Source organism: Gallinula chloropus (genome assembly GCF_964237585.1).
Source record: "Gallinula chloropus genome assembly, chromosome: 6".
Lineage (NCBI taxonomy): Eukaryota > Metazoa > Chordata > Aves > Gruiformes > Rallidae > Gallinula > Gallinula chloropus.
Window position 1 is genome coordinate 28,344,992 of NC_140091.1, and position 27,930 is coordinate 28,372,921.

The 27,930-nt window shown below is 38.8% G+C and overlaps 1 protein-coding gene across 1 annotated transcript; it reads right to left on the minus strand.

Moving 5' to 3' along the window:
• Positions 1–318: 318 nt before the first annotated feature.
• ASPM (assembly factor for spindle microtubules) lies at positions 319–27,930 on the minus strand (the record flags this gene model as incomplete). Its single annotated transcript, XM_084265944.1, has 29 exons — positions 319–638; positions 719–891; positions 1,873–2,049; positions 2,897–3,051; positions 3,530–3,722; positions 4,103–4,294; positions 5,306–5,455; positions 5,958–6,167; positions 6,690–6,849; positions 7,958–8,124; positions 8,277–8,426; positions 9,429–14,057; positions 14,739–14,933; positions 15,688–15,816; positions 15,896–16,041; positions 16,127–16,343; positions 17,202–17,420; positions 18,908–18,993; positions 19,072–19,217; positions 19,309–19,484; positions 19,591–19,721; positions 19,800–19,941; positions 20,662–20,729; positions 20,885–21,130; positions 21,944–22,090; positions 22,823–22,924; positions 24,346–25,678; positions 26,085–26,228; positions 27,628–27,930. The coding sequence occupies 29 exons, from the start codon at positions 27,928–27,930 to the stop codon at positions 533–535; spliced, it is 10,392 nt and encodes a 3,463-aa protein (XP_084122070.1). The 3' UTR covers positions 319–532.

Genomic DNA, 27,930 nt, shown 5'->3' on the forward strand with positions numbered 1-27,930 from the left:
TGCTCCATCATGATCATGTAGTGTTTTAAAAGAAAATGGGAACTGTAAAGAAAAATTCCTCCAATAGTCACAAATGATCCCTCAAAACCTGATTAGAAAGTAAATTCAAGCTCCCTGAAAACAGTAGGTAGTTTTGAAATCCACAGGTTATCCCTTCCCCTCTTTATACCTCTGCAGAGCAGACAAGCTGACATAACTGTCCCACACTGTTTTTAATGGAATTCTACAGTATTTGACATATTTGATGAGTGAGGAATACCATGCTGTAAGAATCGCCGCTGTGTAATAACACAGATTAGTGCACTAGTGAAGTTTTCAGGGCTTATTATTTTATTCCATAACTGCTTTTGGTAGTAGTACAAAACAGGATTTCAAAAGCTATATACAATAAAAAAAATTACAGAAACATTATATGCAATTTTAAAAACATTTTCAAGGGTAACTCAACACTTACATGCTTTTTTCCCAAATCATTTAGCTGTCTACTACATACATGCTATACAAATATATTATCATATACATCATTTACAAATCAGTAGCAGGCAATGCCAAGCGTATCCATGACCATCATAATTGCTTGCAGAGGATCCACAATTTCCTGCATGTTATCTTTCCTCAAAACCCAGTCTGGCTTAATTCTGTGAAAACATTAGTGGCTTGTCGTTAAAATACTGTACTGCCACAGCAAAATTCAGCAGACTGATTTTTAAGCTCTTACCTTGAAACTGTTTTTATTCTTAGAGGAGTTACAGGAACAGAGGAAGTTCCACTCAAGAGAGTGTTTGTTTTCTGCTTCACAAGGGTTCTTTCTGCATCCATTTTGTGTTTGCGAGCTGTGAGTTTGTACAGGCTTTGGATGCAAGTAACCGCTCGCGGGAGGCTTCGGATTTCCTGAGAAAACATGGGAACAGCACACAGCTAATACAAGAAGCTCAAAAAAGAGTATTAGCTAATCAAAAAGCCCGATTCACTCAATGAAAACTGGATATTTATAATTTAACCTGAACTTCTACCAACAAGTATAGCGAAAAAGCAAGCCAGCACACCTACAGCAAGTCAGTGGTCTAACACTTTCAAATTACTGAACAGCTGGTATGCAACTTACAGACCTCAAAATTCAAGCTCTTACAAGTCAGACTTCAATAATTTATCATTAGAACCAAATTTCACATATGTCATTGGCATATACCTTCAATGATTGGTACTGTCTGTTCTCATTCATAGCAATAAATGAATAATGCAATGGTTGGAGGTGACTGGTTAACTTCAGTGCTTATATCTGATGGATAAACAGGTAGGGAATTTATAGCACAGAATGCAGACTAGCCTAACAACTTTGCTGGGGATTCCAGCAACAGGCATGAACAAAGGAACTGTCTTTCAGAAATAGATGGCCACTGTTACAATAAAGTATGTCAACCCAAAGTCATGGACAATTATATTGCCAGTTATTACTGACTAAGATCTTAACGTTCTCTGAAAAGCAAGAGTAAACTTTCAGAAATGGAATAAAAATTAAGTGGAAACAAAACTGTATCTAATGCTAAGCATTAATAGAAAGTCACCAAAAGCCTGTGGAAAGAAGGAACTGCAATATCATAATCTTGCAAGAATTGTAGGAGCAGAACCTCAGTATGTTAATGAATAACTCTGGGTGACCAGGGCACACAAAGCACAAAATAGTAAGTGTTTCTACCATCCTGGAAATGTGGGTTTTTTTAATCTGAGTCTAGTCGTAATTAGTACTACAGCCATAGTAGGCATGCTAGAGAGGGAGATAAAATAAAATAAAAACTACCCAACATGCACCAACAAAACATGCAGGAAAGTCATATGAAATCAAATTATTAAACCCAAAACTTCTAATCTTACCGAAGCTCTTTTTGAATCCTTTGAAAGGATGGCCAACAAACAACAGGTCTTCGTGAAAATGCTTCCGCCCTTCTCTGAAACTTTGTCCCCAGCTTTCCCTCTGTACATCTGCAGTAGGTCCAGTAACGTGTCTATAGAATTTTCTACATCATAAACTGCTTGAGTAGTTCTTTCATACTGTTATACAAGAAAAAGAGAAGAGAGTTTATACAGACACATCTTTAACATACCTTTCAGATTAAAGGAAAAAGCAAAATCCACATTCTCCCTCAGAATAAGTTGGTAGCTAATCTGGCATCCAAGATATAAAAATCATTCAGTATGTTACTCCCCTATAACAGGAATTTCTGTTAAAAATTTCTACTCCTTAAAACAGAAAAATAAAATGAAGTAAGTTTAGAGAAATTTAAAAATAAGTTTTGCCTAAATGTTGAGGGATTTTTTCCCAAAATAAAGGAATTTTAGTGTAAATCCTGTAGGATGGATATAAGATCAAAAACCATGTTTAGCAAATATTTTAAGTGTCAAAGTAAAACTCTAAAATAATCAATGCATAGTCAATAACTACAATGCTACTAGAATACTGAAACAGCTGTGAGGATTTATGAAAATAATCAGTTCTATAAGAAATCAAAGAGTGTAGATATATTTATGACATGAATTTGGAAAAGTAGGCTTTCCTCTGGAACGTACACATTTCTAACTTAAACTTCATCACTCACCCTAACTACTACAGTTTTGTATTTCTACAGTTTTTATGGGATACCTCACAACATAATCATTTAAAAGTAAAATTACTTTAAGCCCATGAAATAATTTTCTCTTGTCAAAAGGAAAATTAAATCATAATTATTACCAAGTAGATAAACTGTTTCAACACAGTTACAATTCAGAAAGCGGTTTTTGATTAAAACCTCTCCATTTTGTTGGTTCAAATTTATTCAGAAACTCTGTGGATAAATAAAAACTACAACAAAGTAGTCTACAGCTTATAAACCTGCAGAAGAAAAACTATAAAAGTTACCTTTGAAACATTAAGTAGAACCTGGATTGAGTATCTGATTACATCCATGCACGGTACGCTCCGGTTGCAACTTCGGATCAGAACAAAAATAGTGAAGATTGCTCTGCTCTGGGCCATATTTTCACAACAGAGTGGGGACAGCCTAGTAGCCACCTCTATGTTAATTAAAGGGGGAAAAAAAAAACAACCTCTGAAGCGCCATCAATTTAACTGTAAAACAGGGTTTTCTCTTATTTTTAAGTAGAAGTGTAAAAAAGTAAAAACTGCACTTACTGAATTAAACAAACATTCCTAAAATAATAGTTTTAGTATTTATTCTAGATGAAAAAATAAGGAGAGGAAACAATCCATGCAGCACATTTACTGATAGTAAATATAACTGACCAAAGCAAGGCATAAGGACAGCCAGGAAATCAGAGCGATCATATAGGATTTCCTTTCTTTACATGCCTGTTTTAATTTCGTTCTCAAATCACTAATTTTAGTCTGGGAAGCCCTCTCATTGTACTCTCTAACATGTTCACAATCTACAATCATACAGAAAGTGTAAATAACATTGTGAACTCAGCTGAAAAAATTCCATTTTCTATCATCCTAGAAAATCTATCAGTTATAATAAAACAAAATACTGACCAAGATGTTTTAATGCTGCAAGAATATAAGAGAGATGTTTGTATTTTAGAAGGTATTCAATAGCAATTGCAGTTCTGTTGCACAATTTGTTTTCTTCTCTGCTCTTTTCATTGGCCTTTTCTATACCACATCTTATAGCTTTTGTTCTTGCTGTGTCATTACTCTTTCTCCAAGAATATCCTCTCCACAGTGCCTACAGAGAAGGAATTTCACAAAGAGAAGTTTTGAACAACAGACAACAGAAGAGAAATTCTATTATCATTCAAATCAATTTTACACAAACCCAACTAAGTATTTAATTACCTTGATTATCCATTTTTATGCAATACCATCCAGTGTTGAAAATTCAGTATTTGTAAAATACAAGACAAAAGTCCAAAGCCAACATACACATAACACTTCACACACACTACCACATAACCAGTATCTGCTTAATACGAGTTTGTTTGCTTAGCTTTGATGTCTAAACTTAAGCTGACTTGGCTTGCAATTCAACTGGTAAATTCCCCGACCAACATAAACATCTTTCCTCTCTGAGAGAGAGGAAACAGTTTTCTTAGGAGAGGTTTTTACCTGAAATTTAATTATTCCAACTGCAAATCTTCTCCGCCGTCTGCAGCCAAGGAACCTTCGCACATTGCGCTGGATAACGACTGCTGCAGCATTCCTGTGGCTTAGCCAGCCTCGAATCACACGTTGCAACTGGGTAATTCTTTGATAGTCTCTTAGAAATCTCTTTCGCTGGATTTTTGCTCGGAACCATCTCTGTTTAAAAGCAAGGTACCATTCCATTTATCCAAGACTTTTCCCATCCTAAACAAGCACTGGCAAAAACTGAAAAACTATTTTAACCAGTGCTTTGACAGGTCCAGACCCTATAAACATCACTGTAATTCCTATAACCACCATGACACAGCTCTGACTGGGCTTGGGGGAGCTGAAATGCAAGACTAAAATGAAACCTTTACTAGGAGCAGTTAAGGAAGTATTGCATATGGAAAGGAGTCTTTTTAGTTGGAAGAAACCTACAACTATCATCGAAGTCCAACTGCCTGACCAATTCAGGACTGACAAAAAGATAAAGCATGTTAAGAGCATTGTCCAAATGCCTCAAACACTGACAGGCCTGGGGCATCGACCCCAGGATGTGGGTTGTTCTCGCGATTGCCAGGGCAACGCTGCAGACTCCTGTTGAGCTGCTGGCCCAGCACCCCAAATCTTTTTCTGCAGGGCTGTTGTGCAGCCCCTCCTCTCCCAATTTATACCTGTGCCTAGCCTTACTCTGTCCTAGAAGTCTTCTTTTTCTTAGCTGGTTTTTAAAGAGAAACACCACTCCACTTTTCTCATTTCCTAGATCTGTTTCTTCCCCTTTATATACACAGAAAGGAGACAGATTACTGTATGCCAAATCTAAGCAAAAAAAGCCTCTTCCACCCATTCTCTCTTGCCTTAAGGAAGAAAATAGGACTTATGGAGACAGATAGCTGAACTGTGTATATGGAGGAGAAGTAGAACAAAGTTTGCATTAACATTCTTGACTAGAGAACAGGTACTTCAGGGCTCCCATTTCAGCTTCTCCTTGAAGCATCCAGAGACTGCTGAGATCCATTCCGTTATGCTCAGCAAGGTATAAAGTAGCATTATTTAATAACTCATAGTCTCCATAATTTAGCTTTATTTTCACATGTGAAGAAACTACAGTGTATTAGTGCTAAAGCTTAGCTGACAGAAAAGGAACTATGCTATGCAAAATCATTCATCCTTAATTAGACTAACCTGTATTATAAGTACAGATGAGATCTGATTTTGTGCAAGTTTTAACATGAGATGAATCCTATATGCCCTCTGAATTTTAATTGCAGAGATATGATGATAAGCAGCTGCTGTAAAACAAAGCAGTCTCTTCTTTTTTTTCTGTTCTGAAATCTGTAGAAGGAAATCAAAACACAGAACATCATTAATGTTCATTTTCAGAGATAGCTGATCATCTACGCACAGACCAGAGTATAAAGCCAGATGCTCAAGAATTGCCTCCAAAGTCATTACCTCAGAACTAATTAAGCTTCCTTTCTTCAGTACCAGGTCTGTAATCTAAATAACAGAATTGATTGTAAGCAACAACATTGACATATGTCAGAGAACAGTTCCACTGTAATCTGTGTGTGCAGAAGTTTCTGTTACAGGCAAGTCACAAGGATCTCAGAAGCTAGAAGAAAAATCTCCAATAATGAAAACCTATTTTAGTACTAAAGGATTGAGAAAAGGGTTGAACAGTATTTTCATCTATTCTCACCCACTCAATTCTCAAAACAGTTAAACAAGACTAAGTTCAACAAGTATTCCTTTTCTTGCCAGCCAGAATTAATACTAGAACAGCTCTAGAGATAACCTACATCAAAAGTGTCATTTTGATTTGAAGTATACCAACCTTTTTTCTGACTAAGTAACCCCGGATAAACGCCTGCAGTTTAATGACAGCTCTTCGAGTTTCATTGTATTTCAGGAGTTGAAGCCTGCCTTCCTGCCAAGCACGCAGGTGTTTTTGGATAACTACAGCAGCAGCTTTTTGTTGAGCAAGTTTCCTTCTTGCACTGAAACCTCTGTATGCTTTTTGTATCAGACATGCAGCTTGAAGCTTCTGAAAAAGATGGAAAAGAATGCATTGATAATTAAACTTTTGTTCATTCCCATCATGACTGATAGACATTTACATTTTAGTTCTAGATTATTTTCTGTCACAAGAAAAAGAACAAAAATAAAATAGAAAATACAAGTAAACTCATGCAGTGTGTTGGTATCAAAATGCACTTCCACAATTTGGAAGGTCTTTTCCCTTACTTAAATGGGGTCAAAATATGGGCAATTGAACTTAATCCTTTCTAAGCAATAAAGTCAGTAGAAAATTTTACCATTTAACTTGTCACCAGTATAGACTGGGGTAATTCAACAATTGGAACGTTCAAAACCAAAAATCAAACTCAATGCTCAAAGCAAAAAGGAAATTTACTATTGTGGAGAATCAACAGTTTTGATTTGAACAATCTTTGTTTTGGCCCTACCTTGTTTCTTTTCTATACTTCTGCATATTGATGACAAAAATCACTCAAATTGAAAGCTTCTAAAATATCCATGACATAGCACAGTACAAGTAAAAACATACCTTTCTTAAAAGTCTGCTGGCCCTGTGCTGTCTGTATGCCAACTGAATCTTAACTGCAGCATTCTTAGTTACCAGAAACTGATGTCTTATCCTTCGTGCAGTAAGGGTTGCTCTCCATCTTCTCTGAATGGTAAGTGCACAGAACTTCATTTTCAGAAACCTGACATAAAAATGTATCTTAGTGGGTTTTTTCCAGAAGTTGAGAACACTTGGATTTTTAAAGTAAGAATACAGTAAAGGCTTGCAAAATTAGTAAGACAGATACTGTGTCAAAGCAGAGTTGTTATCAATCACATCTTAGAACACTGGAACAAGTGGATAGCCAGCAATGTGGGCAGAAAGACTAGTTTCAAATAGAAGATCCTTTCTGTTTTTCCACAGTAGGTACTTCCAGAACTTGTTGCTAAAGGAGTTTAGGGAGGGGGACATTAGATAAATTGACATGCAATAGGTCCATGAAAGGATAATAAAGGGAATGGGCAAGAATGCGATTTCTACCATCCATAATCTAACAAGCATGGAGGGAGGATCTTAGAAAGTGATCAATGACTCTCCCTAAACAGTATCATCTGCTGCTACAAGCAGAGGACACAATTGGGAATGAGACGAGCTATCAGGCTGATCCAGTAGAGCCATCTCAGTAAAACCATCTCACAGCAAAAAAAACCCCACAAACTAACTTAACTATTCCAATATGCATTATAACAAAATAGCTCTTTATCCTATTAGTTTCATGCCACAATTTTAGCAATATCCTGCAAAAACAAGTGTGGAGGAAAAATCAAGTCCTACTCTTTCTGGATTCCCAATATGCAAATTTAAGTTTGCGAGGTAGCTTTTAATCCAGAAAAATATTTGAACATAAGAGAAATCTTGTGCAAAAGAATAGTTCCACCAGCATGAAAAGAATTATGTTACTGCACATTACATGCATACTGCAGAGTCAGAGCCTGAGAATCTATAGGCATCTTCCAGAGAGCAAAGCAATACTAAAGTATATAAAATACTAAGTATATAAAATACTAAAGTATAATACTAAGTATAATACTAAGTATAATACTAAGTATAATACTAAGTATAATACTAAGTATAATACTAAGTATAATACTAAGTATAATACTAAGTATAATACTAAGTATAATACTAAGTATAATACTAAGTATAATACTAAGTATAATACTAAGTATATAAAATACTAAAGTATATTATACTAAGTATATAATAAAAGCTTTGAAGAGTAGAGAAGTTTATATGAAATTCAGTATTACCAGGTCCGTTGCTGTTTTGTTTTGAAGTAATGCTGAATAACAAGCACAGCTTTTACCACAGCCGCATATTCCTTTCGTGCTCTGTATCCTCGAAACCAGGCTTGAATTACTTGTGCTGCTCTTATTTTGTTAACCCACTGCCTAGCTTTATAGCCTCTATATGATGCCTATCAAGGATAAAAAAAGAAAAAAAAGCAAAACTTGGTTTTCTGCTTGTTTATCGTAACAACAGTTTCCCCACAGTGTTAGAAATATCTAGTTTCTCACATCTAGAAAACCCGAAGCACCCAACCCAACAAAAACCACCTTCGAGGATTACCTGAATTCTAATCACAGCTCTTCTCATTTGATGGTATCTTTGCTGCTCAGCATTTCGCATCCGATGAGCTCTGTAGTGCTGCTGTATCACCAGGGCAGAGAACTTGCACCGAAGGTATTTCCGCCTCTGCATAAATCCACGGAAAAGCGCCTGAAAAGAAAGAGACATTCTGGGGGAATATTTCACTGCTTGCATGGCATGGACTGGGAAGATGTTCCCATGTCTTTAAGTACAGTTGTTGTCACTGGCTCGTTAGTAAAGCAACAACATAAAAAATATATTTCTGATTTCTCATTAAATTCCTTTTTCTACATTTTAAGCAGAGAAATCATACTTGGATTGTTCAGGATGTGCAAGTTAAACATTGAGAGCATAGCTAAGAAGCTGCCACTTCCCCCACAAAACATGGGGGTGAGGAAGGCACACCTGTTCTCTTTATCTGTTAAGTACAGCACAAGCTCTCCAACAAGGTAACAATAACAACCTAAGATAATATTACAAAGATTATTTAGTTCCTTTTCTTTCCTAATTTTGGGGAAAAAAAATCCATTTCACCCTAAACAACTAAGGCCACCACAGGAAGTCACTTAAAGCTTTTCCCAGAGGAAAAAAATATATACCCCCACTACATACAAATAATAATTGGTATAAAGAAAAAAATGTGTGTCTCCCTCATACTCAAAAAAAAAAACCAAACAAAAAGCACTTCAGAGTAATTAGTCTTCTAAGCCTCTCTCTGAAATGACACTGGATGGTCATTTAGCTTGCTACATGGAGAAAATATTTACACACAAGTATTTATAAGCATATAGGTGAAAGCCAGTTAAGACAAAACTATTCCTAAAAGCACACAGAAACACACATGCAAGCATCAGAACTCATTTGAAGTAGTAAAATTCTAGGGAAAAACAAAAAGAAGGGAATGTTACTTTTCAAGGTGAGTACCTCAGCAAGGAAAGGCAAAACAGAACTGAACTGAGGTTCATTTCTGTGTACTGCACCAGCCAGCTTTATGCACCTGCCATGTAGGACACTTCAGAAATTGATTCTACTTCAACATAGGAACTGCTGTTTGAAAGAGCAGTAATCTTTAGAAACCCACAAAAGAAGAAAACCTCACACCCCAAACCCACTGTATTCATTCAAAAGTACCTGAATTTTTATTGTGCTTTCTTTAATTTTGTGAAACTTCTTCTTTTCAATGAATCCTCTCACTCTAGCCTGCACAATGATAATGCTCCTCCGGGTTTGTAAGTAAGTGGCTCTTTGGCGCTTCATAGTCAAGTGGGACTGGTAGTGTCGTTGTAAGACAAGTGCTGCTTGTTTATAGCTGGTATACTGCGATTTGGCTTTATGCATTAAGTAATAGGCTCGTAATGTAACAGCAGCTGTTCTAAGCTGAATGAATTTTCTACGCTGCACAGCCATCTGAAGGAAAGACTGAATCTTTCTTGCAGCTTGGATTTGTCTTGCTACTTTTCTCGCTTTCATTCCGCGGAAGGCAGACTGAATAACTACTACTGCTTGTCTTTGAGCAGAGTACTCTGCCCTCTGTAACCGAGCCCTGTGACACGCTCTGTACCACCTCTGAATAGCAACTGCTGCACTCCGAACCAGTTTATAGCGAGCCCTTGTTCTCTGGCATCGGAACGCAGCCTGGATGGTCACTGCTGCTGCTTTCTTTTCCAGGAAACGCCTCCTCTCTACGCGCATCTGTAGGAATGCCTGTATGCGCCGTGCCGCCACACGGGATTTGTACATCTGCCTAGCTTGCTTAGCACGGAAAGAGGACTGAAGGCAAATGACAGCCTTTTTAATTTTTGCATAGTTCTCCATGTCAGCTTTTTTTGCCATTTCGGCCCTGAACCTTTGCTGTATAACTCTGGCAGCCCAGCACAACTGTTTGTAACGTCGGTGTTGTATGTACATGCGGTAACTAGACTGTATGATGACTGCTGAGGCATGGAGGATTTTCAGTCTCTGCCGCTCCTTCATGCCTCTGTATGATGCTTGAATGACGAGAGCAGAATTCTTCATCGTCAGATATTTCTTTCGTTGATTCTTTCCGTTAATGTAGGATCGATAGTAGTTCTGTATAACAATAGCTGCAGTTCTCTGCTTTTGATAGGACCTTCTATTCCTGTGCATTTTGTAGGCTGACTGGATTGTACAAGCAGCTAAGTGCATGCGCTCAATGCTCTTCCTCACTCTGATACCTCTATACACAGCCTGTATATAAATGGTGGCTCTGCGAAGAGAAAGATACTCCAAAGCATACTGTCTTGACAGAATCAAAGCTCTGTATCTCCTCTGAAAGACAAGAGTAGCTGCCTTGAGAGAAAGATATCTCTGACGTTCTCTAGAAGCTTTAAAATTTTTCTGAACAACAATAGCAGCACGCTGCATTTCTTGGCGGCGTTTTTTTGCCTGCATGTCTCTAAAAGCCTTCTGAATACAAGTGGCAGCTTGCTTTAACAAAGAGTAACGCTGCACTGCGATTTTCTGTAGGTTATTGGCTCTGTATCTCTCCTGGATTAGCCGGGCTGCCCACTGAACTCTTCTATAACGGCGGTACTCCCTGTACATTCGGTAGTTTCTCTGTATTACAAGTGCTGCCTCGTGTCTTTTTTTCAGGAAGCATCTTGTTCTCATTCCTCTAAAGGCAGCCTGCAGAACTAAAACAGAATTGTACCGTTTTAAGTATATTTCTCTCACACGCTTCCCTTCCCTGTAAGCACGATAGCGTCGCTGTATGATTACTGAAGCAAGCCTGACAGCTTGATAAGAAATATAAGTTTTATGCATTCTTAACGTTGCTTGAATAACTGTAGCAGCTCGATGCATCTGCTGCAATTTCTTCCTTACGACAAAGCCTCTATAAGCAGACTGTATGGTAACAGCAGCACTGAGGAGAGAGAGGTATTTTTGTCGCTGAATTTTGGCTAGCTTTGCTGCTCTGTATCTCCTCTGAATCACAACAGCAGCTGTCCTAACAGAAATAAAACGTTTTCTTTTGAGAAAAGTTCTAAATCTTCTTTGAATAAGCTCAGCCGATTCCCTCATAGTTCTTAGACGTCTCCTTGTTTTCATACCACGGAACGCAGCCTGGATACGAAGCGCAGCACTTTTCACAAGCATGTAATTGTGAACTTGTGCATCGCGTTCCTTACAAGCACGGAACCACTGCTGAATCTGCCTAGTGGCCAGCAACAATCTTCTGAAAGCCCTCTGTTGTTTATGCATTCGGTAATAAGACTGTATTATTGCTGCTGACTGATGCATAGTTCTTAAGTCTTGCCGGACCTTCATGCCTCTACAGGCAGCCTGAAGGATAATGACAGACTTCTTTAGCTCCAAGAACTTTTTACGTTGTACTTTGCCTACACAAAATGCTCTGTATTGTCTTTGAATGATAATCGCTGCCATTCTCATGGCCTGATATTTTATGCTCATGCGATGCATCTTAAACGTGGCTTGGATACAAACAGCTGCTTGCTGCATACTGTGAATTTGTCGTCTGACTCTTACACCTCTATAAATTGCCTGCATTTTGAGTGTGGCTTTTTTTAGCGATAAATATTTCTGCTTTTGACGTTTAGCTTGAACAACTGCACGGTAACGCCTTTGAACTACTACAGCTGCAGATCTAAGTCTTTCGTAGCCCTTTCTGACCAGGTAAGATTTGAAGGCAGCTTGTATAGTTGTAGCAGCTTTGTTTAGTTTGCTCAGTTGTTTCCTCGCAGTCATCCCACGGTAAGCAGACTGCAAGACTAACACAGCTCCCTTTGTTCTCAGATAAACTGCACGTTGGGATTTTTTCATACAGTAAGCTCTGAAGTATTTCTGAATCACTAAAGTTGCTTCTCTTAGTTTCTTATATTTTAGCTGATTTACATGCATTCTGTAATAGGACTGAATAACTGTTGCAAAATGATGTTTCTTTTGAATTGTTTTTCTCACAGCTTTGCCCCTCCATATAGCCTGAAGACGCACTACAGATTTGCGCAGTTGAACGTATTCTTGCCATTGTTTCTTGCCTATAACATGGGCTCTGTAATGCTTTTGGATGGTTAGGGCAGCAAGGTTCATAAGCCTGTACTTTTTCAGAGCCATAAATGTTCTGAAGGCAGACTGTATCTTAGTAGCAGCAACACGTTGTCTTCGAATCTGCTTTCGAACCTTCCAGCCGCGAAAAGCTGCTTGCAGAGAAAGCACTGCCGCTCTTGTCCTTAAGAAGTCCAACCTCTGCCTGTTGCCAGTCTCACAAGCTCTGTACCACCTCTGAATCACAATGGATGCCTGAACCATAGCCTTGTATTTTATTCTTGCAGCATAAGTTCGAAAAGCAGTCTGAATTTTAACAGCGGCTCTACATTCAAGTTCAAGCTTTTTGCGTGCTTTCCAACCTCTGTAGGCTGCCTGTAGGCACACAGCTGCTTGTTTAACTTGTAAGAACTCCTGCCTCTGACACAGTTGCTTTTTGTGTGCACGATAATGGTTCTGAATGACAACAGCAGCACAACGGATGCTTAAATAATGTCGCCTGTCCCTTTTCATTCTGTAGCATGCCTGGAGAAATATTGCAGTCTCCCGCCACCTTTGTATTTGTTTCCTGACAAGATAGCCTCGAACTACAGCTTGGATTCTTATGCAAGCTCCCTTCAATTTCCTGTAATCTTCTCTCAGTTGAAGAGCATATCTGTGAGACCGATACCTTCGCTGGACACAGAGTGCTGCCTCCCTTAATGCACAGTAATGCTTACGTGCTTGCCTCATCTTTACAAGAGCTTGAATCTTTACTGTTGCATCTTTCAAGCTTTTAAATCTCTTCCGGACAACATAAGCACGGTAGCTTGACTGAATTTTGATCACAGATCTCAACCTGTGAGCCTCTTTCCTGGCCTCCATTCCCCGGTAGGCAGACTGTAGGACAATGGCAGCCAGGCGCATCCTCTGGAAAGAAGCGGCTGCTTTTTTAGAAGCAACACATCCCCTGTACCAACTCTGAATTACAGAAGCGGCATTTTTAATCTCTCTGTATCTTTTCACTTGTTGGTATTTCCTCACATGTGACTGCAGGGTAGTGACAGCCTTTTTTAAGCGTAGAAATCTGAGTTGCTCCTTTTTCATTCTCCACAGTGACTGAAGAAGACAAACTGCTTTTATGTGTCTGTTGTACAGCTTGCGTGCCTCCCTGCCTCTGAAGGCAGCCTGGAGGACTATCGCCGCTGCACGCTTTTGCAAGTAACACTCCCGTTCAGTCTTTCCTAGTCTGTAAGCTCTGTAATACTGCTGGATCGTCACAATTTTTGCCCTGTGCTCCTGGTAAATACGTCTTGCCAGCTGACACCTGTACCACGCCTGAATCCGGATAACACTTCGCTTAATAAGTAGATACTGCTTCAGATCTCTGTGCATCCTATACCAAGACTGTACAGCAAGGGCAGCCCTCTTTCTTTTAGCCAGTTTTGCAGACTGCCATTTCCGGAAGTAAGTCTGAAGCACTAAAGTCGCTTTAATTTTCTGTTGAATTTTGTATCTTCTCCATCTTCTGAACGCAGACTGAATGGTAAGTGCTGAAGACTTTATGATTTGATATCTTTGCCGGTCTTCTTTGGCCAACTTAGAGGCACGCAGATGTCTCTGAATCGTAACAGCAGCCCAAACAATTCGTTTATATGCAGCAACAGACCTCACCATCCTTATCCTTGCTTGTGCAAAGATAACAGCGTGTCTTAGCTGTAAATATCTTTTTCTAGCAGAGTATCTCCTCCAGTAAGCCTGCAGGAAAAAGGAGAAAATTTAGTACTTTCATCATGGTATCTTAAATTAAGTCTAAAAACACAAAAGCCAAATGCTTGAAATCATTGCTTTTTAAAAGCATTTTAAATTCTGGGGAAAAGCTAAATGAGCCCCGGCAGCGAAAGATTCCCTTTTGAAGTATTTCATAAATCAGTGATTCTTTAATATCAATTCCAAAAAGGTCTTAGGAAGGCAATATTTAGTTTTGGGCAATAGTGGGGAAAGTCTTTTGAGAAACTGAATTAACTGTCCAACAACCAACTGGGAATCAATGTATGCCCTTCTGATTGTGCTTGCCAGACATCCTAACACTAGGAAAGAATACTTTTTTTCAAAGCTTCTTTAGTAATGTTCAGCAGCTGCAAAGAGGCAAGCCAACACAATCTGATTAGTCTCTTGACTGGTTTAAGGCTTAGGGTTTTAATATTTATGGTATAAACAAGATATTTACTAATTGACAAATTAATAGCACATTACTACTTCTCTCTGAAGAGACAAAGTTACCAGAACATCTCAAAAGGGAGTGTGTGGGTGAGAAGTACAACATTTTCATGAAGACATCAGTTACTGCAAGTGGGTCAAATGACCCTGCGGAAAGCCTTTTTCTTCCAGGTTTCAGAGGGTTTCCTTGCCCTGAAATCTCACTTCAGATCATACTACCTGAATGACTGTGGCAGATCTACTTCTGGCTTCCTCCAGTTTTCTCTTTTTCAGATTTAAAAAAATTCTTCTGGCTAAGTATCTTCTCCAGTGCTTCTGGATGAAAACTGCTGCATTCTTTTCCTTCAAGATGCGCCGACGCGCCAAGAAGTTTGTTGCGTATTTCTGAATTACCCGAGCAGCTCTGTCTTTTTCCTGCAGAGAGTGAACTTCCACTGAGCATTTAGGATTACAATCTTAATTTAAAATTTTTGATGTGTTAAAATAACCATGTAAAGCAAATCACATAAAAATAGGCTTGCTGATGAAAAAACCCTGCATAAATACAATCCCTTGTACAACACAGATAGAATATTTAAATTGAACACTGTTCCTACATCGATTAATATGTATCTGAGTTAGACACATTGGTGGCATTTATCAATCTTAATTGTACCATAGTTTTAAAACCATCTTGACATCTGGTGTAATTGTCAGAAAAGCAAGAAACAAAATAACAGAACTCATACAACTCAACTCAAAACACTAGTGAAGTTTTAGCTCCTGAACAAAAATATTAAATCCGTGCAGAAGTTTAATTACTCTTTTTAATTCTTAATAACATCTACAAGATGAAAATTAACTAGCCCTTTTTTTTTGTATTAAGGAAGCAGTGCGGTATTTTATGTTTGAAATATTGGGAAAAGGGCTTAAGGGGTGACATGCTCTAATTGGAACACAGAAGAAAGAACAGTAGCCTTTAAACAACTGTTTTTATTTCAGAATAGTTTTAAACAGAGGTGCTTTTTAGTAGATTACACCAAGGCATATTTTGATACTAAAAGTGGTACGCATGAATTTAAATGCCAATATTGTTCTAATAAACCTATAACTCCAAATCATGAATTTATATTCTTTATGTAGTATTTCTCAAAGTGGAAACTATGATTATTGCACAGGCAAAGAGTACCTGAGAAAGCTTCAATTCCCTTTTCAGTCTGTAGTTCCTCCAAGCAGACTGAATTAATCGAGCAGCTCGAGTTTCTTGCCGAAGATCTAGAAGCCGTGCACACAGGAACGATACGTAGGTGATAACAACCTATGCAAACACAAAACACAGTGAGCTATGGGCTATACGGACACAGAACATATTTACCTTAACTCTAAAGGCATCATACCTTCTCATCAGGAATTGTATTTGACATGTCTGAGTGATGAATCATTGCTGGTATTCCCCCTAGGTCAGAAACCGCAGCATTGACGAGCTGGAAGTTTTTCCTTTCGTTGTCCAAGAGTTCCTTATAGAGGACTGAGGCAGTCACAGCTTTGCACAGAGAAAATATTTGTCAGATCAAATTGTACACAAAATAAATAGAGTTAACATGAATTTCTGTGCATCAATAACTCACTTTGGTCAAACATTCCTTCCACAACATTTAGAGAAGTATCAGACTCTGAAGAGGATGAGGAGGAAGAGTTTAGTCCCACTGTAAGAGTTCTTGAGCATTCCACTGTTTGAGTTGTACGTTGGCACACAGCTTCCAAAGGTACGTAGCACGGATGATAATGATGAATCAAATGACATAATACTCTACCATCAGAGAAAGACACTGTGAAATTTTCCACCTGTCAAATAACACAGAGCAAGATACAAGTTACTTGAATTTTTGTTACCAGTTAATTAGTATAAACTGGATATAGAATTTGTCACCTTGCACCTTTGAAAGCAACCAACTGCAAATTATTTTTTTAAGGGAAACCCAACTACTACTGCTTCCTTTGACATTGACTGTACAGTACAGTCACATACAGCTGTGAGAAACCACAAACAAGAGACGTGTGAGTCACTGTATAATGAATCTTCACGGGAAATGTTTAAGAAAACAAAAGGAAAAGAACCTTTCTATGTAAGAATACCCCATAAACTTCTGTAGATACCTTTACACTGATTATTCAGCATTGAAGTAAGCTGTCAACTTCCATCAGTCTGAAGTGTTCTGTGTTCCCTTTCAGAAGAAACAGCAGGTGTAACTGCACTCTTACCCAAGAAGAGTCCCCAGACAGAGATTTTTTTTTTGGAAGGAACAAAACATCCATTCTAAACAAGTATCTGAGGAGAGGGATCCGCCTTGCCCGAAGAATTAGTTTAATTCTCACAATTCTTATAAATGATGAAAGTTTTACGCAAAAATATTTTGAGGATGATTCCAACAAAACCATACTCCAGCAGAAATGTTGGATTTTCAAAAGACTGAGTGCAAGGGGAGATCCTTTTGCACAAACTGTTTAAAAGGAGAACTGCAACGAAACTTACAGAAATATAAATATTTCAAATCAGATTAAACAATACCCAGAAGGATATTTAAAACTAATTACCATTGGCTATTACTACATATGTGATAGTCTGAAGAATTTCTCTATAAAGAATAAGCATTTTTATGACAGAAAGGATGCCTTGGCTGAAATGTACACAAAACTATTTACCTTGATATTGTAAAATTCACAAACAGCATTAACCCATGTCATCAGCAGCTTCACATTTTCACTGTAACACTGAGGTAAGGAGTTACTACTGTTATCTTCTTGCACTCTACAATCATCTGGAAAAGTCTTGAGAGCATGCAGTGGTGGTTTTCTTCTGCGTGCATTCTTTAAAAACTCAATTTCTTCTTTTAACTGTTGCACATTAAGAAAAACATCTACCTATTCAGAAGAAAAAGAAAAGATTTTATGTCAACAACAGTATGACATGTCATCCATTATAACAGAGGCTTTAAATATGTCATTTTAAAGAAAAACTACTCTCACTACTTAGCAGTATCTGTCATGCTAAAGCTGTAGCGAATAATTTGGGCTTGACAGCATAGATGGCAGCGTCCACTACCAACTGCTTCAGATGAAAGAACGTAAGCCCACACTCCCACTGCCCTGTGTAAAACAGTTAGTTAATGGTTGGGGGAAACATGGAAATTCCCTGAAACAGATTATGTAAGTTCACCATACTTTCAGAGGAAACAAATTCAGAATCTCGCCTACATGTCTCCTGAGTGCTCCTACCACTCCTCATTTAAGGAAATCTGACAGGACCTGATCTCACATTGGATGGTGTGAAAAGATTTGGAGAACAAGTAGCATATCCATAGGGTTTGGATAAAGTAATTGCTCACTGAAATAATGTCTTTAATCAACAGCAACGCAACTGTTAGACACACAAGTACTAACTGGAGGAAGAATTCAAAACTAAGTTAAGACAGACAGTAGTTAAATTTGATTTCTATTCTCTTCTTTTTGACTCTGATAGTTCTGTGGCTTTAGACTTTGAAATCCTTGCTTTAGATATAGTTAATTGTATTTACTTTCCTAACTACTTAGTGGTGAAATTCCACCTCAATGTTTGTCTGATCTTACCTTTCACAGAATCACAGAACTGTAGGGGTTGGAAGAGACCTGAAGAGTTCATCGAGTCCAACCCTCCTGCCAAAGCAGGTTCCTTAGGACTTATACATAAAGGTATATACATATATGAAGTATGAAAGGTTCCTTTCCTACTTTATGTTCCTTCCAACTGGAATTTTTTGGCTGGATATTATTTTTAAAAGACCATCCAACTCAACTCTTAAAACAGTCTTAAGAAAACTATTTTTGCTTCCCCTATTATCTTTTTTCCCCACGGTTCTGAAATGCCATTGCAGTAATGCCTAAAAATCTTCATTCTTATTTCAAGAACATTTCTTCAAATTTACTGTTTCAGACAAACTGACAAAACTAGAAGGGCTATAGCTTCAGAGTTTGCTCTATTAATTGCTACCAGCGCAACGTCAAAATACTCTTTTCAGTTAGTAAGAACTCACCAGCATTTTGACACCATCATTATTTTACTTTTAACTATCAATTCTGTTGGCATACAACATAAACTCTAGTTAGATTTCCCCCCCCCCCCCCCCAAGAACTTTGTTTTGTGTATATAAGAAAAGGCACCATTAAAACTTATCTAAGCATGATTGTTAGAGAACAGTTAGCAGATTTTGGTAAAGATTGGATGGGACCTTGAATATACAAAGCAGATCATTCCACAATTTAAAATTTTATTAGCAGAGGCTTTCATAGACAGCAAATACTTAAAGTCTGTCTGGTTTTCACTCTTACACATTTGTAACCAGTAACAAACAAAACAAGTACTGGAACAATACCTGGAAGGCAAAGACAATTTTCCACAGAAGTGCTAATGTTCGTTCTCTGTGTCTATCTACAATATCCCTGGAGTCGATTGAAGCACCTATCAAATAACAGAAGGAATTAAAGCATGCACTCATCCTCTGAAGCACTTACAATAACCCTGATTTCTAGGCCTTACCACTTTCATCTTTCAGGTGAATTCCTCGGTCTTTAAGGACATTAAGAACAACGTCAACATTATGAATCTTCTGTAGACGACTTACTGCAGGAACTCTCAACTGTTTTGAAAGATTCCAGTTTTTGGTGAGAAGTTCCATCGTTCTCCTAATGAAGGGAATTTCACAGTTTAATGCCTTAGCTGAGCACATATTAAGTAGGATATAAACAAAACTGTTCAAAATAATTATCAACGCACACAAGACGAATGCCACACTGTAAGTCCACAGCCAGATTTGTTACAGCAAAGTCAAATTCATCAAGTGGAGTCTGAATATGACTGACAGGTAGTCCTAAGAAACCAAGATGGCGGGAAAGGTCACCCTCACCACTCAGGAAGTCCCGAGAAAATGCAAGCAGTAGGTCTTTGCTAGCCTAAGGGGGAAAAAAAAGAAAGAAAAAATATTATAATCAACACAAAAAATGTCTATATTGAGTCTTAGGACAATAATGGAGGGACACAGCTTCACAGCTCTCTTACCTTGAACTCTGCATCCTTACAAAAGAGGCAAGGGTCATGTTCAATAATTCTGGACCGTTTGGCACAATCCAGAAAGCAAACTAACAACAGTAATTTTTTCAGAGTGAATTTTGACAAAGCTTCTTCATGACCTAAAAAGATAGAACCCATTAAGTAATAGTTCAAAAAGGAAGTGCTAAAAGCAATGTATTTTTAGAAACAGTAGTTACCTTCTCGGTAAAGGTGAGGCACGGTGGGATGTCTGTATTCAGCTGCAATGTCAGGGTTCCAAAGCAAGCGATTAAGGATAAATATTGCTAAACCCATAACATCACTATTGCTCTCCAAAGCTATTAGTTCTCCATAAACAGTCTAATATGAAAGGAGGGAGGGGAAAAAAAGCAGAGCAATTAAACTTTACCTTAAATACTATGCGGGTTTTTTTAAAAACATACATTACTGAAATTCTGAAATAGCAAATGATAATTATTCTCTAAAAATCAATCAGATTTTCAAACAAGTCACTGAAAGATTAAACCAAAGGAAATTTCAGAAGATCCAGCCTCATTTCACAACATGTATAACCATCTGCATCTGAGGAAGCAATCCGGAACTTCCTTAAGACAACTGAATTTTTCTCTAGTTTAATAAAAGATGAAACTGATAGGAAACTACATCAGTGTTATTCCTCAGGGAGTTAGCTTCCACTTCTCTCAATTAAATGGTTTTTTTGCAATAAAGTAAGCACTTTTGATAAGCAAATCTGAGAGACGTAATCATACTATAACTGAATTGAACCCACCCAAATTAGTAAATGCCTGAAACATCCCCTACTAAAAAAATTCCCAGAATCACAAGCACTGAATCACTAGGTTGGAAAAGACCTTTAAGGTTGAGTCCAACTGTTCCTGTCCTATGCTAAACCATATGTCTACATACCTCATCCACCCTTCTTTTAAACGCATCTAGGGAAGGTGACTCAACCACCTCCCTGGGCAGCCTGTTCCACATCCTGACAACTCCTTCAGTGAAAAATTTTTTTTGTTAGATGTCCCTTAAATATTGAATATAGACCATAAATTCTGCACTTACCTCCAGGCCTATACGCAGCCACAAAGGGTTGTAAGATAAAAGCCAGTTAAGAACTTTCTGCCTCTCTCCTGCAAGACAGCATCTTGTAAATACTATATCCAGCGAGTACTTCATATTAGAGCAGAACTTACTATCAACCAGTTTTAGATTAAATCAACTTAGTGTGTGACTAATCCTTTTTCTACTTAAAAGAAATCAGAGGCTGCAGTTTTAGTATTCTTACCTACATCCTTCCAGAGGTGTCTGTCTCTACGTATAAGCAAACGCCTAGTTTCAATCTCAACTTCCAGTTTCTTAATAGCTTTAACCATTGCTTCAGACGTAAACAGGTGGCAAGCAGTTCGTCTTAACTTGTTTAGCTTACGATGAGCTGTGTAAGCTTTCAGAGACGCTTCATCTTTCGTTGGTGCTTTACGAACACTGATTTTATGGTGGTTCTCTTCTTCCAAGATAAGAGCAGCTGCATTTACTGTTGAAACACACAAAAAGTATGCATTTACTTCTCAAATACAGTTAGCTTCACCCACCTCATTTATTTTTTCCTCTCTAAGTTAACATTTTTTAGTTTCCTAAAGCATACATTGTCAAGCACATACATATTAGTCAAATATTTAATATTTTGAAGATCAAGTTTATCATCTGCAATGGTTTAGATTGAAGCTAAACATAGAGGGAAAAAATACATTATCATCATTTTAGTACAGTGACAGCCATACTGGTTTTCACCAGGGGCAGGGGGCAATTCCCCACTCAACTCCCACTGAGGAGTGTTGCAGCCACACGCTACAGCATGTATTTCTTGTTGCAGAGCACACTACCCATTCAGGTGTGTGGTATGCTGTGGTTGGTGTGAGCAAATGTGCCACCCACTCTTATCACAAGGGAAAAATGGGACTCTGAAAAGGGTTAGATGGCTATAACACCGCTGGGATGGACAGCACTGTCTCCAGTGTAAGACCTGCTTTGGTTTAACATGTTCACTATTTTTCTAAAGTAAACACCAATGAAACACATTACCAAGTATTTGGTTTATGACTATCACCAGTATTAAGTCAAAGGCTGAAAAGGAAACACAGATGATAAATAAAAATTAATAACAAAAAAAATTTACTCTTACCAAAGAGCTTAATATTACATAAACCAGAGTGACAAGTTGAGAGTAGTGTTAAGCTGGTTCAATAATATTAATAAAGAACCCTATTCAATAATATTAATAAAGAGCACATTAAATGTAACATTTAAGAACATTAAAACACAAAGTGAAAATCCTTGTACTCTTTACCTTGTGAGGTGTTTGCTTTCACACTGAAGTCATCGGGGGTAAGTACAAAATTCAACCACCAGGTGAAACCTCGTTGCTGCTTCTCCTTCCAGTGTTCATCATAAAACATGTTTTTGGCAGCAAAAGGCATAGGGTGCCTAGGGATGGCTAAAAATTAAAAAAAAAACCAACAAAGTAACTCTCTGCAGTTCTTGAAATGTTTGATAGCCAATCTACATTCCATTATGGAAAGGATTAACTTTTGACACACCATTTAGCACTACAGCAGAAAAAAGAAGACTGTTAGATTCTTCAGTGACCCGCAGATCAAACCACCACCAAATAAGTTTCAGCTACAAAACACAGTTAAAGTTGTTCAAGCACTAGAACAAATACAAGACTTCCAGAACCCAGGCCACCCGCAATGCATATTTTGGGGCAAAATCAAGCTGAGTAGGGTTACATCCAGAAAGAGCCGTTCTACAGATCTATTTTTCTGATCAGATCAACTTAGTATTATCAGCTCTGCAAAATTAGTATCTTTTTTGTATGAAGTTTCTTTTAATACAACAAAATACTTAAAACTAACACATAAAGAGGCCTTTCACTGAGAACCAGTCAGCTGTACACACATCTGTAATGTGGCTTTTACACTTCCAGGCAAAACTGGAAGCTTCAGCTGGCCATATGATGCAACCAATTTTCTTCTGAATATTCAAAATTGAACATGAAAGAGTACATGCATTTTCCTACTAGATATCAATTCACTGTAGATACAATCTTCTATTTCACCTCAGCTCTAACCAGTTGTGTATTGCCAATCACTAGCAGTACTACATTGTGACATTCAGTTCAGTGCTCTACTGATACTGCTTTGCTAAATACCAGAACGCTGCCTACCTGTTTTCAGTGGTTTCAGAAATGTCAGGTGAGACTGGGCCAATCCAGGGACGGGTTTACTAATTCGGTTGGTGGCTTTAGATGCTTTCTGAAGTGAAGAACCTATAAACATTAACATGCAAATATCAACAAGGAGTATGCCAGTGAAAGTTAACGTTTTAAGATTCATGCCACTTATAAAGCACAGAACTAAAGTAATTCTCCATAAACCCAGGAAAAATACCAATCATCTCCTGTTGATGGAACAAGTTAGGCAAACCAATTTGACCACCACTAAAATGGAAAAATTGTTGACAGTAAAATGAATGCTACTATAGTTCACAGCTCTCCCATATGCTAAGGGAATTTACTGTTTGCAGTTCATTATCACATGGCTAAAAACACCAAAGTAATTAGTAAAAACATTCATTAGAACAGGTGAAAGTGCGTATTTTATAAACATCTGGGGTAAGAAGTATGACTTTTTAGGGCTTGACTCACTTCTTACTGCATGCAACACTGATTTCAGAGCAGCCCAACTTGTGTTAGTTTAGGCATCGTGGCACTAGCTAATACCACACAGCTATAGAAGGATGTCAATAAAACATGTCTTGCTAGAGTTTCTGAACTCTCAACATTAGCTACATTAACACCAAATGAAGGACTGTTAAAGATGGACTATTCCTGCCTGACCCTCCCGGACAAGATGGTACTTCAGAAATCAAGAGAGATAAATTACAGGCTGCGCTCTCCTCCTTAGATGAAGCAGTGCTTTTCACTTCTAGAGGAGGGAAGTTATTCCAATCTCTGATGCATTTCTATCTATTTTAAATATTCTGAAAATTTCTGATGAAGTTTCGTCTTAAATAGAGTAAATTGACTATTTCAAAGGCAACTTTCAGTAGTGAAACTTGATTTTTCTTTGTGAAAGCTACAGACAACACCTGTGCAATAAAAGAATTAGCAGGCTCTATTTCTCAAGAAAAATTGTCAAGAAGAACGTAACTCAAAGCTGTCATAAGTTTTGATTCATGGCTAGGATTAAGAGGCACCAAAGTCATTCTGGGCTCACAGCATACTTCCTTGTCCAGCCCATCTATCATTACCCTAATGGATAAACACAAATAACCAGGCAGATAAAGCAGCTTTTCCTGCTGCACACAGTGTGTGTCACGTTTTTATGTTAAAAGGCCTGAACTCAAGATGCATTACTGAAAGCCCCAAATCAAATCTAGATTGCAGAAGGGGTTGTTTTAGCTGAAGAGATCAGCATGTTATTTTGATTGAAAGCCATGATGAATTTTTCCTGTTAGATAAAATGCAGTGACTGCATGAAAATTCTGCAAGTTACATACCCTCATTCTTTTTGTATTCTGGAGCATATTAGTAAATTAAACGTTTAGAAAATTCAAGCCACATTGAAATACAAGTGAACTTCTCATCTTCAGGCAACAAAGTACTGGCAAACTACAAAGTTTAGTCTGCTATCCATCTCAATCAAAGGCATCTTTCTCAGAGTGATAAATGAAAGAAACACTGCTCACCAGCTTTCTTCCTCTGCCCTGATTTCTCTCGATGTGTGGGTTTGAAGGCTGGTGGTCTCATAGTAGTAATGGTTTTATTCTCCACACTAGACGTAAGGGTTCTTTTTCTCTCCACTTCCTCCACATGCTCCAGAGAAGTAACTGTACTACTTTCTGCATACACTTCACTCTTCCTCTTACGACACAAAGAAGTTGATCCAGTAGGAGCTGAATTTACTTTGCCATCATGGCATTTATTTTTAGCTGAAACAGGACCTATAACTGGAAGGTGTTTTGGTGTATCTGCTTTTGTATGTACAGGCACCACATTAGCACACTCCATTATTGCTTTGCTAAGGCATTTTTTAGATTTTGGCTGGAGAGTTTCCATTTGTTTTTCTTGAGCAGTATCAGGCTTGTTTTTTATGACAGTGGCAGAAAGAATTGGACGCTTCTTTGGTTGCTCTCTCTGAGAATTTTGAGTCCAAATTTCTTCTGTAGAAGGAAAACTGATGTGATTTTCTTTGGGTTTGTCATAATGAAGAACTTGTGACTCTACATTATGCATGTCAAAGACTTCATTTAATTTATGTTCTATAGGAACATGTGTTTTTATCACTCCACTTTTCAGTTTTGAGGGCTGGAATTTTTTTACAACGTAAGTTTCTGTAGCAGGTGATACTGAAGCTGCCTCAAGTTTAGGAGTCTTCAATGGCTTATTTGACAAGCTGTCTTTCACAAATTGATCAGGTGACAGAAATGAAACAGGCTGTTCTGTTGTATCTATATCTACTTGATAACTGTCATTTACAAAAGAATCTGGACTTAAAATTCTCCTGGTATTTAAAACAGGCAGAGATGCTGGATGTTCTGGAGTGCAAACTGGTGAGAGTGTACGATTAAGAATTACTTCCTCACGTGAAATTTGTAGTTGTGATAATCCAGGAGGACTGTATGCACTTTCAGATTTTAATTCATTGTGCTCGTTAACACAGCTGTCTATTTCAGGCAATAACACCTCATTTACAGCAGCAGCAATATCATAGAATGTGGTAGATCTTCTCATTCCAAGTGGTGTGCAACAAGTATTCCGAGATTCCTCTAGCACTGGTACAATAGGAGATATAGGCAATTTATTTTCTGAGCCAACAAGGCAGTCATTTCCTGGGGATGTACTATTTTGCACTGTATTCTGATTTTCACAGGGTTGAAGCGGGCTTCTAAGTCTATCCACCCTCTGGGAAACTTGAAAGGTTTTGTTAACATTTTTAACTTCTGATGTACTTTTTTTAGCTTTTATCGAAGCAGATGTTTCTGAAGAGTTTTTCTTTTTTATAGTATCCCAAAGACTCTTCTGAAAAAAGAGCCACAAATAAAAGTTAGCATGCTGAATTTCTAAATACTTTTTAATGTGTAATAGTGAACATTACTAGTGTACCCATTTGAAGTCTAAAATTACAATTGAAAGAAAATCTAGTCTAAAATTTACTAAAAGTTAATTCCAGGTTTGAAAGCAGCTTTTTTGGTCATGTTTTAGTTTTATTCTCTGAACTGTAACGCACCAGTATCTGCTTTCCAATCCAGCTTAAAAAAAACCAACCAAACAACCAACCAACAAACCCACAATGGCAATTTCCACAGAAAGAAAGAAAGAATTCCACAATTTTTCATTCTGCCTTCCTGAATTTTCTACTAATAAAAACAGTAACTGTGTCAGCTATGTCAAAGTAATAGAATTAAGACACATCATAAACACACACCTTTTTTTTCTGAGGCTGCTCAGCCACACCCAGGATCACAGCTTGATGCTTTACAATGCCATTAATAACAAAAGTTACCAGTTCTCTGACTTTTCCCTCTTCTAATGGTGTCCATGTCACAGAAACAAAGATTCTTTGTCTTGACTATTAGGGAAAAAGAAATGTTTAGTGTCTACATTAGGTAAATGTATTAAACATCAAAGATAACCTAACAAGAAGCAGGATAAAGTAACACATATTCCGACAATATGAAATGATAAACAACCGTTAAATGTTTAAATGTCAATTTCCCCCAGGCATGTAAATTCAAGCAGCCTTTACAAAAAATGCCCTAGTAAAAAGAGCATATACCTCTTATTGTGACTATAATGGAAAGCAAGCAAGGACACCTATAAATATACATAGTAGTAGTTAAACAAGTCAGACCTTTACATTTTGAAATAATTATAGTTGGACTAATAATCAGAGGTTAATTTTTAGGACCTTAGCTAAATGCAAGCATTGTTTGTTTTTTAACTCAAGTAACCTGCAAAGATGAGATTTGACATAGAAGTTCACAGAATAAAAATGAAGACACTGCAAATAAGCGAGGACGTTGTGGAGCTATGTACGTTCTGTGTAAAGGTTCCCCAGGCACAGTGACCTCTGCTGAAACATTTCGGTGCTGATACCAGTACTAACAGATGAAAGACCGGCTGTACATCAAACCAACCAAACGCAGAGTACGGAAGCGACCTGACACTTCAGGATTTGAGTTCGGAGTTCATTCTCGGGCGGATGCATTTAATGAAAACAAACTAATTCACTACGTGCTTCTCCCGCAAAGGGGCTCCGCAACTGTTACAGTTCACTTGTTACTATAGGGAAGTTGCTGTTAAACACTTCACAGCGAGAGCCCCGTGTGTTTGTGTCAGCACGTGATTGCGAGACATCTCCAGAGCTTCTGCTGCCACAACGCCTTTGACCACAGACACACGCTTGTCTAAAACGTCCTTTTAAAAGTCAACAACGATTGGAATAACTATAGCTTGTGTTTCCTAGGACTCGTACGGATTTACTCTCGCGTTGCCCCGCTTTACTCTCTACCGCGCTATGAATTACCGCGCAGAACAGTGAACCTGTGAGCGCCCTTTCCCACCCTGCTGCACATCCCCTCTCCGCTGAGCCAGCCTTTACCGCCCTCGCCGTCCCTGTCAGCCCCCGCGGCCCAAGGCCCCAGCAGGTCCGACCCTGCCGCGTAAAGCTCCAGCTCTCCCCGTTTAATGCGAGCTGCCAGGCAGCGCCCACAAACACCTCTCGGGGCACCGGCTACCGCGGCGCTACGCGGCCCGGTGACGCGCGGCTTCCCGCGGGGGAAGATCGCGTTGCAAACCGGCACCGTGAGGACGCCGGCGGAGGGGGATCCTCCGCCGCCGGAGAGCAAGCGGCTCAGGCGGGGAGCTGCCCGGCCTCCGCTTCGCCTCCCGCCCAGCGGCCCTTCCCGCAGGGCACGGCTCGGGCTGCCCCCCCCGCCACCCCCCCCCGATGCCCCCCGCCCAGGTACCTGCACAGAAAAGCGGCGATGCTCAAGGCTGAAGCCCCTGGCAGCAGCCGGGAAGCGGTCGACGACCACCTCGGCGTCCTCCACATTGGGGTTTTCGATGCCCAGGAGGAGCGTGCGGGAGGCCCCGACCCGCAGGGTGCCGAAGCTGAGAAAGGGCGGCCGGGAGAAGTGGCTCAGAACCAGCACGGCCGTGCCTTCGTCCCCGTCGCCCTCGCTCCCCCGCGTGGCCCAGCGCCGCCTGGGACTAGCGGCGGCGCTCAGCTCCCACGCCGCCGCCGCCCCCGGGAAGAAACCCGCGGCCAT